General features: G+C 43.1%; 1 protein-coding gene across 7 annotated transcripts in view; it reads left to right on the forward strand.

The window, feature by feature from the left end:
* The window catches only part of immp1l (inner mitochondrial membrane peptidase subunit 1), a 180,933-nt gene that overhangs the window by 101,855 nt on the left and 63,647 nt on the right, over positions 1 to 15,431 (forward strand). For 6 of the 7 annotated variants that reach the window (XM_086008288.1, XM_086008286.1, XM_086008285.1 and 3 more), the window contains 2 exons: positions 15 to 103; positions 234 to 360. In XM_086008288.1, the coding sequence (XP_085864414.1) occupies positions 15 to 103; positions 234 to 360 (216 nt within the window). Of the gene's footprint in view, positions 1 to 14; positions 104 to 233; positions 361 to 9,471; positions 9,731 to 15,431 lie in introns of those variants that run through there. The other variant, XM_086008291.1, reaches the window with a different exon arrangement.

Raw genomic sequence — 15,431 nt, forward strand, 5'->3', positions numbered from 1 at the left:
TCTTCATTTCCCAGTGTTCAGGTCCTTCCATGGAGCCTACAATTAAGAGCTATGACGTAGTCATCTCTGAGAAACTCAGTCAGCAGTTTTATCGCATTGAAAAGTAAGCTGTCAGAACATTTGTAAGAAATATCAGAATCTCTGAATCATTTGGATATATTTATGTTCTTTAATTATTCTGAATCCACACATGGAAATGTTTCCTCTAACCCCAATTGGATGTTTGTCCGCAGAGGTGATGTAATAATTGCTAAAAGTCCCAGTAATCCCAAGATAAACATTTGCAAAAGAGTGATTGGTCTAGAAGGCGACAAAGTGTACACCAGTAGCCCACTAGATGTCTTTAAGAGCCACAGATATGTAAGTATTATTTTTATGTTATCTTTTTATGCACAATGATCACATATAAACATAAAGTAGCAACAGCTCAAGCCGATTTAGCCCTACTTGCTGTGTTGTTTAGGTTCATTTACAGGCCACGCAGCCAGTTTGCATCTCCCTTGATGCCAAGCCTACGTCCCTCTGTTCCCTGCTGAACTAAGAATGGGTTCAGTTTTTTTCATGCTTCAGTTGAGTCAGTTTTCGTTGCACTATGTGCCACTCTGTTCCCTGACTTAATAACCTTAAGTGCAAAGTAGTTACTCATTAACTAATTTTAACACAAGATTTTCATAGCCTGTTCCCACGTTCTCTTTCACGATATAAGAAATAATTGCCACTAGTTTTCTTCATAACTTCAAAGACTTTAACTATGTCTCTCCAACCATTATCTTTTTCTAACCCTGGTAACGGTCCTGTAAATCTACGCCGCACTTTTTCAATAATTTTATATCCTTCCTATAATGGGATGTTCAAATTTGTACACAATACTCCAACTGCAGCCCAACTAAGATCAATATTTCCTCATTGCTTTTGCATTCTGTGCCTCTGGATACAAAACCAGGGATTATATTTTCCTTTTCATGGCCTTAGCTACTTGTGATCTAAAATTTAATGACCTGTGGATTTGAACACTGATGTTCTTCTGCTTCTCCACTCCATGTTGTATGTTGAGGGAGCACATACACAGTGATAGACATAAGCCGAACCTGTAGCCCGTCTTGTTTGTCAGTAACTGACCTCCAAACATTATCTCAAACTCAAAAATCAAATGACAGACTAACTTCAGAATATAAGACTTAATATCACAAAGTGGTTTAACTGTACACATAATATTTACACCAGGTGCTTCTTACTGCCATCATGCCTGCTCCTTGTGCCTCTCTGTTATGTTCTTGACTCTATCCTGGTACTATGCTGAGGTAATCCCTGAGGGCCAGGGTCACCAATGATGCTTGGCTGTGCTGTATATTAGGATATAAGTGTCTTGGGACCAAGGTGACCCTTGTCTCAGGTGGGTGAGGCACATGCCAAATCCGCCACCGGGCATCATCTGTAATTACAGGCTATTCCAGACATGTAAGTCATGCCTGTTGTCTAATTCAAAGAATGATGTTTTCAAGGGTCTGAATCACTCATTTTGATCCTATTGAATAAAGCTGGGACAAAAAGACTTGGATTTATATAGCGCCTTTCACAGCCACCGGACACCCCAAAGCACTTTACAACCAATGAAGTACTTTTTGAATTGTAGTCACTGTTGTAATGTAGGAAACGCGGCTGCCAATTTGCGCACAGCAAGCTCCCACAAACAGCAATGTGGTAATGACCAAATAATCTGTTTTAGTGCTGTTGATTGAGGGATAAATATTGGCCAGGACACTGCGGAGAACTCCACTGCCCTTCTTCGAAATAGTGCCATGGGATCTTTTACGTCCGCCTGAGAGAGCAGATGGGGCCTCGGTTTAATGTCTCATCCAAAAGACGGCACCTCCAACAGTGCAGCACTCTCTCAGTACTGCACTGGAGTGTCAGCCTAGATTTTTGTGCTCAAGTCTCTGGAGTGGGGCTTGAACCCACAACCTTCTGACTCAGAGGCGAGGGTGCTGCCCACTGAGCCACGGCTGACACTTTAAGTTAATAGAAATTGATGTAGGATTTTGGTAAAATCTGTACACAATCCATTTTTTAAAATCAGTAAAGGCTGTTATTTTTACTAAACAAACAAAGCAGAAGGAAGCATTAATGGAAATGAATGACATCAGTAACATCGCCATTCACCATCAAATTTACTAACAGCTATTCCTCAAACAGATAAATATCTGTTCCTCAACCAGATACAATTCACAGCGTCTGATGACTTCCAAGTGGATTGTTAATTTTTGTGAAGAATCAGATAGAAGGAAAGATTGTAGAGTAGCAAATCAATTATTTTTGCGCTTAATCAGTGTCAACGCTAGGTTCAGCTGGAAGTTCCCATACTACCTGTCTCTTTTAGTCCTTCCTTTTGTTTAGAAGTTGACCCCTAGACCATCCCATATCGGTGCCATCGTTAACACTGGCCAACATATGCTTCTGGCAAGGGTCACATACTGTCTGACCCATGTCCTGGTTTGTGGAACAGAAACAGTGGGAGACTAAATTCAGAACTCTTGATTGGCGATTTTCATGTTCAACCACGAAACGCATTGGTACTACATTCCTAACGCAGTGTTAACCTGAGCATCGTAATGTTTCTTCCCAAAAATGATCTGCTGAAATGCACATGTGTGTTGCCAATATTTTTCTTGGAAACTGCAGTATTTCATAACAAGGTTTTTAGAGAACACTTGTGAATGGGGCAACATTGCTTAAAGATTTGGGTAATTCGAGGCAATAAAATAAGTGCTAACTGTTGGAAACAGTTTGGAAGTATGTTACAAAAGTTCCTTTATCTAAAGATTTAGTGGTATTAATTCAATGTATATTTGCAATATTAATGTTTGGTCACTTGTTACATTGAGCTAAGCAATGATCCTGCTATAATAATAATTGGAAACCATTTCCCTGTAAAAAAAAATTTTGCCCGAGGAGTGATTTGAGAAGAGCACTGAGCAAGCAGTTTTAAATGCTATTAGTTCACCTCTAGCTTTAGTACCTAAGTACACTGAAATAGGGCAACAGAGACATGAAGCTGTTTCTATAGTCTTCAGTCTAATTGTATGGCATAGGTCATTAATTGTATGACCCTTCAATACTAAAGTCCTACTTAATCAAGTAAATAGACTGTAAAATTGAAACGCTGGGCTCTCTGGAGTAACCAAACAGGGTTAATATTTAATTTGAGCATCTATTGCTATCAGTATATTATTGGCTTTAAAAGCACTGATATTTAATCAGGGATTATAATTAAAATGCTTCTTGTCCAAACACACTGCTTCTATTTGCCCTTGCTTTTAATACCATTTGCTTTAGCTCTAAGCCTTGTTCTGCCATATGGTCAATGTTGCAAAGGTTCAGGTTCATTTTCCCATTTTTGTTCAAAGAGTCACCAGATTAAAATACTCTCTGCATCATAAACCGCTGATGGAATAAGCCCCCATGTCATTTAAACAGGAGGAGTGCCTGATGTCACTTTATTCAACTAGGATCAGTAAATACGGAACTGTCTGCCTTGTCACTCAGAGTGATAAAAGCCTGAGTTACGCATCTATTTCACAGCAATAGTTTCTTCGCAATCAATCACTGTAAATTGCTAATGCCTTAGCACCCGCTGATGTGGGAGAAATTTGTTTACTCTTGTGCTAAAGTGGAGTTCATTGCTGAGATGACACAGCCCATTCATCCTGGATTTCTATGGCCAACGTAATTGTGTATGAAGATGTGTTAGTTTAGATGGTTTTTATTTGGGCGGGGGGGGGAATTGCAGGTGGAGGATAGCAAGGGTTACGCACAGTGGTTAACCCTGAAGCATTTTCTCTATCAAACTGCCTGTGGTGTTTACGGCTGAGAGTGCTGTGTTGATGTGCATATCGGTTAACACAAGTGGTATATACACTCTGCTTGTCAGCAGGTGTAATTGGATATGTTGAGACTCCCCTGTTGGATTAAAAAAGAATTGTTTTGATTGGTTTGCTTCAGACACCAAATATGTGACTTACCTTTGCCTTATATTGGTCGTAATTCTGCAATCTGCTACTTTATGGCGCTTTTACATTCATGAGCTGGGTTGCTTACTGAATGTTTCTGTCTATTACATTTCCTTTAGCAGATCAGTGTGGCTTTACCTTTTAGCCTGGCCAATACTTATCCCTCAATCGACATCAGTAAAACAGATTATCTGGTCATTATCACATTGCTGTTTGTGGGAGCTTGCTGTGCACAAATTCGCTGCCGCGTTTCCTACATTACAACAGTTACTACACTTCAAAAATTACTTCATTGGCTGTAAAGGGCTTTGGGACATCCGGTAGTCGTAAAGGGCGCTATAGAAATCCAAGTCTTTCTTTCTTTTTGTCCTAGTTTTATCCGAAATGGTCAAAATGAGTGATTCAGACCCTTGAAAACCTCATTCTTTGAATCAGACAACAGACGTGACTTACATGTCTGGAATAGCCGGTTAATTGCAGATGATGCCTGGACTTGGCATGAGCCTTGCCCGCCGGCAAGGACAGGCGTGCGGAACAATTGATCCACTGACTTGTCGCTTATTTCGGGCGCCAGTCCAATTTCCACGGCGGTCGATCCTTTGACTCGCCGTGAGCATTATCATGAGTGATCTGCTAGTCTCCATGTTAAAAGCAAGGCCAGTTTTCAATCAAATGCAAGTCTTCTGAAAAGTCAACCCCACCCTCACCCCACCCCACCCCTTTCCTGGGGCCTTCATTTTGAAGTAAACTATTTTAAAATGTGAGACGATTTATCTTCTATTTCTTTTGTCAGTGTGCCTGACACTAACGGCAATAACTGACACCTCCATTCTCGTTTTAGTTAATTTTATTCAAAACATAACCCGGCTTTGGCGCGGATTGTGGACTATTGTTGCTTTGTACATTCAGTAAAGCACCGCTGATGATTGGCATTGCTTTGACAGCCAGTGTAACGGGCCTTAATGCATGTTCACCTTGTGACATCACAAGACATATATCTGGAGGCCTAATATTGAGACAGCAGTTTTTTGTAGGCAAGTTGTTACTGTAGATTTTATTTTAGCAGCTTTTGTATGTGGAAAACTCTCCCACAAAAAGCAGTAGATGCGAGCTCAATTAATAATTTTAATTCTGAGATCGATAGATTTTTGCTAGCCAAGGGTATAAAGGGATATGGAGCCAAGGCAGGTGGATGGAGTTAGGATACAGATCATCCATGATCTTATTGAATGGCGGAACAGGCTCGAGGGGTTGAATGGCCTCCTCCTGTTCCTATTACCTGAGGAATTTGGAATTTCATAACTTGTAATAATAAAATCTTGGCTCTTTCAGCACAGTAAATAAATACTGTGGCAACAAGAGCAGGTCAGAGGCTAGGTATTCTGCAGCGAGTGTCTCACCTCCTGACTCCCCAAAGCCATTCCACCATCTACAAGGCACAGGTAAGGAGTGTGATAGAATACTCTCCACTTGCCTGGATGAGTGCAGCTCCAACAACACTGAAGAAGCTCGACGTCATCCAGGACAAAGCAGCCCGCTTGATTGACACCCCATCCACCACCGTAAACATTCACTCCCTCCACCACCGGCGCACCGTGGCTGCAGTGTGTACCATCTACAAGATGCACTGCAGCAATTCGCCAAGACTTCTTCGGCAGCACCTCCCAAACCCGCAACCTCTTCCACTTAGAAGGACAAGGGCAACAGGCACATGGGAGTACCACCACCTCCAAGTTCCCCTCCAATTCACACACCATCCTGACTTGGAACTATATCGCCGTTCCTTCATCGTCGCTGGGTCAAAATCCTGGAACTCCCTACCTAACAGCACTGTAGGAGTACCTTCACCACACGGACTGCAGCGGTTCAAGAAGGCAGCTCACCACCACCTTCTCGAGGGCAATTAGGGATGGGCAATAAATGCTGGCCTTGCCAGCAACGCCCACATCCCATGAACGAATAAAAAAAAAGTCTTTTCACTCATTCAACTTGTGTTGAAATGTGATGAGACAGTTATCAGTTAACAGACCGGTAAGCCTGACATCGGTAGTGGGGAAAATGCTAGGGTCCATTATAAAAGATGTAATAGCAGAGCACTTGGAAAACAGTGACAGGATCGGACAAAGTCAACATGGATTTACAAAAGGTAAATCGTGCTTGACTAATCTACTGGAATTTTTTGAGGATGTAACTGGTAAAATAGATAAGGGAGAACCAATGGATGTGGTGTATTTGCACTTTCAGAAGGCTTTCGATAAGGTCCCGCATAAGAGATTAGCGTGTAAAGTTAAGGCACATGGGATTGGGGGCAAGGTATTGACTTGGATAGAGAACTGGTTGGCAGACAGAAAGCAAAGAGTTGGAATAAACGGGTCTTTTTCCAAGTGGCAGGCAGTGACTAGTGGGGTACCGCAGGGATCGGTCCTTGGACCCCAGCTATTCACAATATATATTAATGATCTAGACAAGGGAACTAGATGTGATGGCCCAGAAATTCGGGTCTTCTCGGGTGAGTACGCACGGGGTACTCACCCGTAGGCCCAATGGAAGTGCCGGTTTCCTGCATGCACTGCGCATGCGCGGGAAACCAGCACTTCCGTTCCCCTGAAAGCAGGGGTTCAGAGGTCGAACGCGTGCGCATCGAACTTCGTTTTTTATACAGGTTTTCCCGGGAGGGTAAGTCTGCAGAAGTTAGACATTTAAAAAGCAGGCGTAAGGCCTGCTTTTTACAAGGTAAGTGGTGAATTAATTAAAATTAAAACATTTTTTCCACAGGTTTATTATTTTTAAATACTTTAAAGAAAGGTAAGTTTATTTTTAGCCCCGTTAGAAAATAAAATTATTTTTTTCAAAAATTTAAATTGTTTAAAATAGTTATTTCTTGTAATTTATAGTTTATTTTAAAAATGTGATGTTTTAAAAAAAAATTATTTGAAGATTTAGTGATGTTTTGGGGCCGTAGTATTTCTAAGTTTGACAGCACTTTCTGTCAGACTTATGAATGGGCATTTCCCTGCTCCGATTGGCTCCCCATGGCCCTCGTGATCCCAGGGGACGCTTCGAACTAACTGCGCCCCTGGGGTACGCAAGCACTGCGCGCCGGCAGCTGGAGCAGGCCCAGGATCGGAATCCCACGCGGGCCCACAGCTCAACGGCCGGCGCGCTAGGTAAGTGCAGGTCGGGGGCTTGCACCCGTGGGAAGCCCCCGACCCGAATTTCTGGGCCAATATCTCCAAGTTTGCAGATGACACAAAGCTGGGCGGGCGTGTGTGCTGTGAGGAGGATGCCGAGAAACTCCAGGATGATTTGGACAGGTTGGGTGATTGGGCAGAAGCATGGCAGATGCAATATAATGTGGATAAATGGGAGGTTATCCACTTTGGTGGCAAAAACAGGAAGGCAGATTATTATCTGAATGGCAATAGATTGGGAGAAGGGGAAGTGCAATGAGACCTGGGTGTCCTTGTGCACCAGTCGCTGAAGGTAAGCATGCAGGTGCAGCAGGCGGTTAAGAAGGCAAATGGTATGTTGGCCTTCGTAGCGAGAGGGTTTGAGTACAGGAACAAGGATGTCTTGCTGCAGTTGTACAGGGCCTTGGTGAGACCACACCTTGAGTATTGTGTGCAGTTTTGGTCACCTTATCTGAGGAAGGATGTTCTTGCCATGGAAGGAGTTCAGCGAAGATTCACCAGGCTGATACCTGGGATGGCAGGAATGACGTATGAGGAAAGATTGGGTCGATTGGGCTTATAGTCGCTGGAGTTTAGAAGAATGAGAGGGGATCTCATTGAAACTTATAAAATTCTGACAGGACTAGACAGACCAGATGCAGGAAGGATGTTCCCGATGGTCGGGGAGTCCAGAACCAGGGGTCACAGTCTAAGGATAAGGGGTAAGCCATTTAGGACAGAAATGAGGAGGAATTTCTTCACCCAGAGAGTGGTGAACCTGTGGAATTCTCTACCACAGAAGGCAGTAGATGCCAATTCATTAAATATATTCAAGAAGGAGTTGGATATATTTCTTAAGGCTAAAGGGATCAAGGGATATGGGGAGAAAGCAGGGACAGGGTACTGAATTTGGATGATCAGCCATGACCGCATTGAATGGCGGAGCAGGCTCGAGGGGCCGAATGGCCTACTCCTGCTCCTATCTTCTATGTTTCTATCAGCCAAGTGGTATTTTGGGGTATTTAAATCATAGAAATCATAGAAATTTACAGCACAGAAGGAGGCCATTCGGCCCATTGTGTCTGCGAATGTCGAAGAAGAGCTATCCAGCCTAATCCCACTTTCCAGCTCTTGGTCCGTAGCCTTGCAGGTTACGGCACTTCAAGTGTGTATCCAAGTACTTTTTAAATGTGATGCGGGTTTCTTTCCCCTGCAGGGATCTTGTACACTTTAGGGCTCAAATCTTCCTAGATGGCGAAGTTCCCTCCAAGCTTTTCTGGAAGTTGATATTATCAACATACCATACTCGAGCTGGGCTCTGATTCCCAATTAACTTACTCGATTTATTTACAGAAATTACAGAAAAGCCTAAATGAGTGTTCTAGATATGTAGGATATTGTAGGAAGTAACGAATTCCTACGAATAACTGAGAACGACACCAGAGAACAATTAAACAGGTCGTTACTCAACGGAGATGCCACGAGGACTGCCTCGGCGGTCCCGTGGTTTGCGATGTGACATCATCGCGTTTTCCCGCGCTCTTAAAGGGGACACGCCCCGTACATGCAAACTCTATATACAAAACACAGTAATGCCTAACACAATGGTACAGGTTTAGGCTGGTGTTAGAACATCGTTAAAGAGAATTATATACAGTTAGCCAGAGTCATTCAGTGGTTCTGCCACAATATATATATTGCAGTCAATGGAATTGAATATCAGGCGGTGCGTATAATGGGCGGACAATCGAATACCACCCACTTTGCAGTACCATCCAAGGCAAATTTCTGCCCCATACAGAACAACACAAGCTTTTGAACAATGACAGCAATAGATGACCTAATCTTTTAAAATTACACTCAGTTCCTGACAGCAGTGACTTCAGTGAGAGTCTCGTTGCCACAAGTCCAGCATTCACTTTTGGCTCCCACTCACTGATGACTACATGGTTCTCATGCTTTCACGGTTCTCTCTCTGTCACACTAGAGACTTAAACGCACCACTCGCCTTAATTCATGGACTCCCATGGCAAATTCCAGGCATACATAAAACAATGCATTAAAAAGTTACAGCCATTTCCAGGTTAAATGATCCACAGGAGGCATTTCGGGCCCATACCTTATATCTCTTAATGTCCCTTCACCTCTCACAGACCTTCCCTTTTGTTCTTTCATCCCCTCCCCCGTTTCCCAGCCCCCAAACTTGCTTTTTCATCTGTTTCATTTCCTGCTTTTTTCTCAGTTCTGACGAAGGGTTTCGACCTGAAACATTAACTCTGTTTCTCTCTCCACAGATGTTGCCTGGCCTGCTGAGTTTTTCCAGTGTTTTCTGTGGTTATTTTACATACAATGCTAGTTCAGCCTTTTATCTACCTATATAGAGTGTCAATACCATGGAAGTTATTGCATCCACTGATGAAAGATAGAAAATATATAGCGCTTTTCATGACCTTGGGACGTCCCAAAGCGCTTTTCAGCTAATTATGTACTTTTGAAGTGTAGTCACTGTTGTAATGTGGGAAACGCGGCAGCCAATTTATGCACAGCAAACTCCCACAAACAACAATAAAATAAATTACCAGATGTTCTGTTTTACTGGAGTTGATTAACGAATAAATGTTGGCCAGGGGACCTGGAGAACAGTTCTGCTGTTCTTTAAATAGTGCCATGGAATCTTTTATGAGAGGGTCTTGGTTAACGTCTCATCTGGAAGACAGCACATTGGACAGTGCAACACTCTCGTAGTACTAAAGTGTTAGCCAAGATTATGGGCTGGATATTCCGACCCCCACGGGTGCGTACGAGGTGCGAATGCACCCATAGGGGCCTCGCAAGTGCTGGTTTCAGGCATGCGCTAAAACCCGGCACTTCCGATCTGTCAAGAATTCTCTTGACATCATCAGCCTGCCCAGGCAGAGAGTTCTGCTTTCTGTACAACCTCTGCCCGCAGAAAACCTTTAAAAATCTTACGCCTGATAAAAGCATGTGTAAGGCCTGCTTTCACTCATTTATAATTTTAAAAAACTTTTTAAAAAGGTAAGTTTATTTTTAGCCCCATAAAAAACTTTAATTTTTTTTTCCAAAAATTAAATTTTTGTTTAAAATATTTAATTTAATGCAATTTTAACTAATTTTAAATATGTGATTTAAAAAAAAATGATTTAATCGAAGGGCCGAATGGCCTACTCCTGCTCCTATCTTCTATCTATGTATCTATGTCAAAAGTGTGAAGTTCTTTGATTGGTTCCCCATGGCCCACGTGACCCCAGAGATGCTTGCGAACCACATGCGCCCCTGGGATACCTGGGCCCATGTGCGCGCGGACCAGGAGAGGCCCCGGATCAGAAGTCTCGGGACCTACAAAGCCAGCAGGTAAGTGCGTAGATTTTTTCCAATTGGAGGCACCCGCCTGGAGCAACTCACCAAGGCTTCTTCGGCAGCACCTCCCAAACCCGCGACCTCTTCCACCTAGAAGGACACCACCACCTGCAAGTCCCCCTCCAAGTCACACACCATCCTGACTTAGAAATATATCGCTGATCCTTCATCGTTGCTGGGTCAAAATCCTGGAAGTCCCTCACTAACAGCACTGTGGGAGTACCTTCACCTCACGGACTGCAGCAGTTCAAGAAGGCGGCTCACCACCACCTTCTCAAGGGCAACTAGAGATGGGCAATAAATGCTGGCCTTGCCAGCGACGCCCACATCCCATATGCAAATTAAAAAAAAGGAAGCCTCCAATCAGAAAATCTGGCCCAATGTATTCAAGTCTCTGGGTTGTGGCTTTAACCCACAACCTTCTGAGTCAAAGGCAAGAGTGCTACCAATGAGCCAAGGCCGAGTCCTCATACGTTTTATTAACCGTGTTGAGGTTTTTTCCGAATGAATAAGTTCAAGAAAGAGTCTTTCTTGTGGATTTGCTATCGTTTCTTTGTGGATGCTGCTTGAAAAATGTGCTCAAAATCTACAAAACGCTTGTAAAACAATTCATATTTCACACATTAACTTGGTGGAGCAAGGGGAGAACGGTGTGAATGCACATTGTCATTCAAATACATTCACTGGTAAATGCAATGCCTGGTGTGGTGCTACAGCATACAGGTTAGAAAGGCCTTGGTATGCTGAGTTAACCAATTTTAGTTGGGGCAGTGAAGGAGTGCTATATAATGGGATCGATATCCCTGGGCTCAGGAGGGTAAAAATCGGCTTTCGGATTCCCAGCCCTACTTGAATCAGTGCCTCAGGAGAAGAAGGGGGGGGTGGCAAGGGAAGAAAAAGGGAGGAAGAAAAGCTAATGCACTTAATTTAACCTCCTGACACTATCTGGAACGATCAGTATCTTGTTCGGGTTCACTTGACGATAGCGCCAGCTTCCTGTTTTAACGGTGCCAGCTGATCTGCAAGATTAAATCGTGCCAAGAAAAGATCAGTCATAAGAAATGTAAAATAATAGCAGAGGCTTTTCATTCTTGGCTACTGCATATTCTTACTTGGCATGTTTTCAGTAACACATCAAGCAGGAAATTAATGTGACGATTTACTTTTCAGTTTCGAAAAAATTGCTTTGTTTCGCGCCTGATTTAAAAAATAAAATTACATACAAGCTCTGTTATGCAGGCTTTTTACAAAGTAAACTCCAGACATTTAAAAGAGGCTTACCCTCTCCTACTACATGATATTTTGATTGTTAATCTTTCCACATATACTTTCTGCTCTTTTTTTTACTCTGCATGTTATTTCCTTTTTAAAATTTTTGTGTTTTTTTTGTTTACATAGAAACATAGAAGATAGGAGCAGGAATAGGCCATTCGGCCCCTCGAGCCTGCTCCACCATTCAATGCGATCATGGCTGATCATCCAAATTCAGTACCCGATCCCTGCTTTCTCCCCATACCCCTTGATCCCTTTAGCTTTAAGAAATATATCCAACTCCTTCTTGAATATATTTAATGAATTGGCCTGTACTGCCTTGTGTGGTAGAGAATTCCACAGGTTCACCGCTCTCTGGGTGAAGAAATTCCTCCTCATTTCTGTCCTAAATGGCCTACCCCTTATCCTTCCTGCATCTAGTCTGTCCAGTCCCGTCAGAATTTTATAAGTTTCAATGAGATCCCCTCTCATTCTTCTAAACTCCAGCGAGTACAAGCCCAATCGACCCAATCTCTCCTCATACATCATTCCTGCCATCCCAGGTATCAGCCTGGTGAATCTTCCCTGAACTCCTTCCATGGCAAGAACATCCTTCCTCAGATAAGGCGACCAAAACTGCACACAATACTCAAGGTACGGTCTCACCAAGGCCCTGTACAACTGGAGCAAGGCATCCTTGTTCCTGTACTCAAACCCTCTCGCTATGAAGGCCAACATACCATTTGCCTTCTTAACCGCCTGCTGCACCTGCATGCTTACCTTCAGCGACTGGTGCACAAGGGCACCCAGGTCTCGTTGCACTTCCCCTTCTCCCAATCTATTGCCATTCAGATAATCTGCCTTCCTGTTTTTGCCACCAAAGTGGATAACCTCACATTTATCCACGTTATATTGCATCTGCCATGCTTCTGCCCAATCACCCAACCTGTCCAAATCATCCTGGAGTTTCTCGGCATCCTCCTCACAGCATACACGCCCACCCAGCTTTGTGTCGTCTGCAAATTTGGAGATATTACATCTAGTTCCCTTGTCTAGATCATTAATATATATTGTGAATAGCTGGGGTCCAAGGACCGATCCCTGCGGTACCCCACTAGTCATTGCCTGCCACTCGGAAAAAGACCCATTTATTCCAACTCTTTGCTTTCTGTCTGCCAACCAGTTCTCTATCCAAGTCAATACCTTGCCCCCAATCCCATGTGCCTTAACTTTACACGCTAATCTCTTATGCGGCACCTTATCGAAGGCCATCTGAAAGTCCAGATACACCACATCCACTGGTTCTCCCTTATCTATTTTACCAGTTACATCCTCAAAAAATTCCAGTAGATTAGTCAAGCACGATTTACCTTTTGTAAATCCATGTTGACTTTGTCCGATCCTGTCACTGTGTTCCAAGTGCTCTGCTATTACATCTTTTATAATGGACTCTAGCATTTTCCCCACTACCGAGGACAGGCTTACCGGTCTGTAATTCCCCGTTTTCTCTCTACCACATTTTTTGAATAGTGGGGTAACATTAGCTACCCTCCAATCCATGGGTACTGTTCCAGATTCCATTGAATGTTGGAAGATGATCAGCAATGCATCTACTATTTCTAGGGCCACTTCCTTAAGTACCTTAGGATGTAGATTATCAGGCCCTGGGGATTTATCGGCCTTCAATCCCATCAATTTCCCTAACACCATTTCCCTACAAATACTGATTTCTTTCAGTTCCTCCCTTTCATCAGACCTTATGTTCCCCGACATCTCTGGGAGGTTATTTGTGTCCTCCTTTATGAAGACGGAACCAAAATATGTATTTAATTGGTCTGCCATTTCTTTGTTCCCCATTATAAATTCCGCTGATTCTGACTGCAAGGAACCTACGCTTGACTTCACCAATCTTTTTCTCTTCACATAGCTATAAAAGCTTTTACAGTCAGTTTTTATGTTCCCTGCAAGCTTACTCTCATATTCTATTTTCCCCTTCTTAATTAATCCCTTTGTCCTCCTTTGTTGAATCTTAAACTGCTCCCAATCCTCAGGTTTACTGCTTTTTCTGGTCAATTTATATGTCCTCTCCTTGGATCTTATGCTCTCCCTAATTTCCCTTGTTATCCACGGTTGAGTCACCTTTTTTTTATTTTTATGCCAAACAGGGATGAACAAATTCTGTAGTTCATCCATGCGGTCTTTGAATGTTTGCCATTGCCTATCCACCGTCAACCCTTTGAGTGACATTCCCCAATCAATCCTACCCAACTCGTGCCTCAGACCATCGTAGTTTCCTTTATTTAAATTCAGGACCCTAGTCTCTAAGTCAACTACTTCATTCTCCATCTTAATGAAGAATTCTATCATATTATGATCGCTCCGACCCAAGGGGCCTCGTACAACAAGATTGCTAATTAATCCTTTCTCGTTACATAATACCCAGTCTAAGATGGCCTGATCTCTGGTTGGTTCCTCGACATATTGGTCCAGGAAACCATCCCGCAAACACTCCAGAAATTCCTCCTCCACAGTATTGTTAGTAATTTGGTTAGCCCAATCTATATGTAGATTAAAGTCACCCTTGATGACTGCTGTGCCCTTATTGCACGCTTCTCTAATTTCTCTTTTAATGCCATCCCCAACCTCCGCATTACTGTTTGGAGGTATATATACCACTCCCACTAATGTTTTCTGCCCCTTGGTATTTCTCGGTTCTACCCATACAGATTCCACATCATCAGAGCTAATATCCTTCCTTACAATTGTGTTAATCCCTTCTTTAACCAGCAATGCTACCCCACTTCCCTTTCCTTTTTGCCTATCTTTCCTGAATATTGAATACCCCTGGATGTTGAGTTCCCAGCCTTGGCCACCCTGGAGCCATGTTTCCGTAATCCCAATCATATCATATTTGTTTACCTCTATTTGCACAGCTAATTCATCCACCTTATTACGAATGCTCCTTGCATTAAGACACAAAGCCTTCAGGCTTGTTTTTTTAACGCTTTTAGAGCTATTAGAATTATTTTTGTTTTTCTCCTTCCTATCTTTTGTTTTTATCCTTGTTTCCCTTTCCTCTGTCCCCCTGCTCAGGCTCCCAACCTCCTGCCATTTTAGTTTAAACCCTCCCCCAGAGCACTAGCAAACACTCCCCCTAGGACATCGGTCCCGGCCCTGCCCAGGTGCAAACCGTCCGGTTTGAACTGGTCCCACCTCCCCCCAAAACCGGTTCCAATGTCCCAGGAATTTGAATCCCTCCCCCTCGCACCATTCCTCTAGCCACGTATTCATCTGAAATATCCTTCTATTTCTACTCTGACTAGCACGTGGCACTGGTAGCAATCCTGAGATTACTACCTTTGTGGTCCTATTTTTTAATTTACCTCCTAACTCCCTATATTCAGCTTTTAGGACCTCGTTCTGTTTTTTACCTATATCGTTGGTACCTATATGCACCACGACAACTGGCTGTTCACCCTCCCCTTCCAAAATGTTCTGCAGCCGCTCTGAGACATCCTTGACCCTTGCACCAGGGAGGCAACACACCATCCTGGAGTCTCATTTGCGGCCGCAGAAACACCTATCTATTCCCCTTACAGTAGAATCCCCTATTACTATAGCTCTA

Source organism: Somniosus microcephalus, chromosome 15 (assembly GCF_052327205.1).
Source record: "Somniosus microcephalus isolate GS21.2 chromosome 15, FLI_Smic_1.0, whole genome shotgun sequence".
Lineage (NCBI taxonomy): Eukaryota > Metazoa > Chordata > Chondrichthyes > Squaliformes > Somniosidae > Somniosus > Somniosus microcephalus.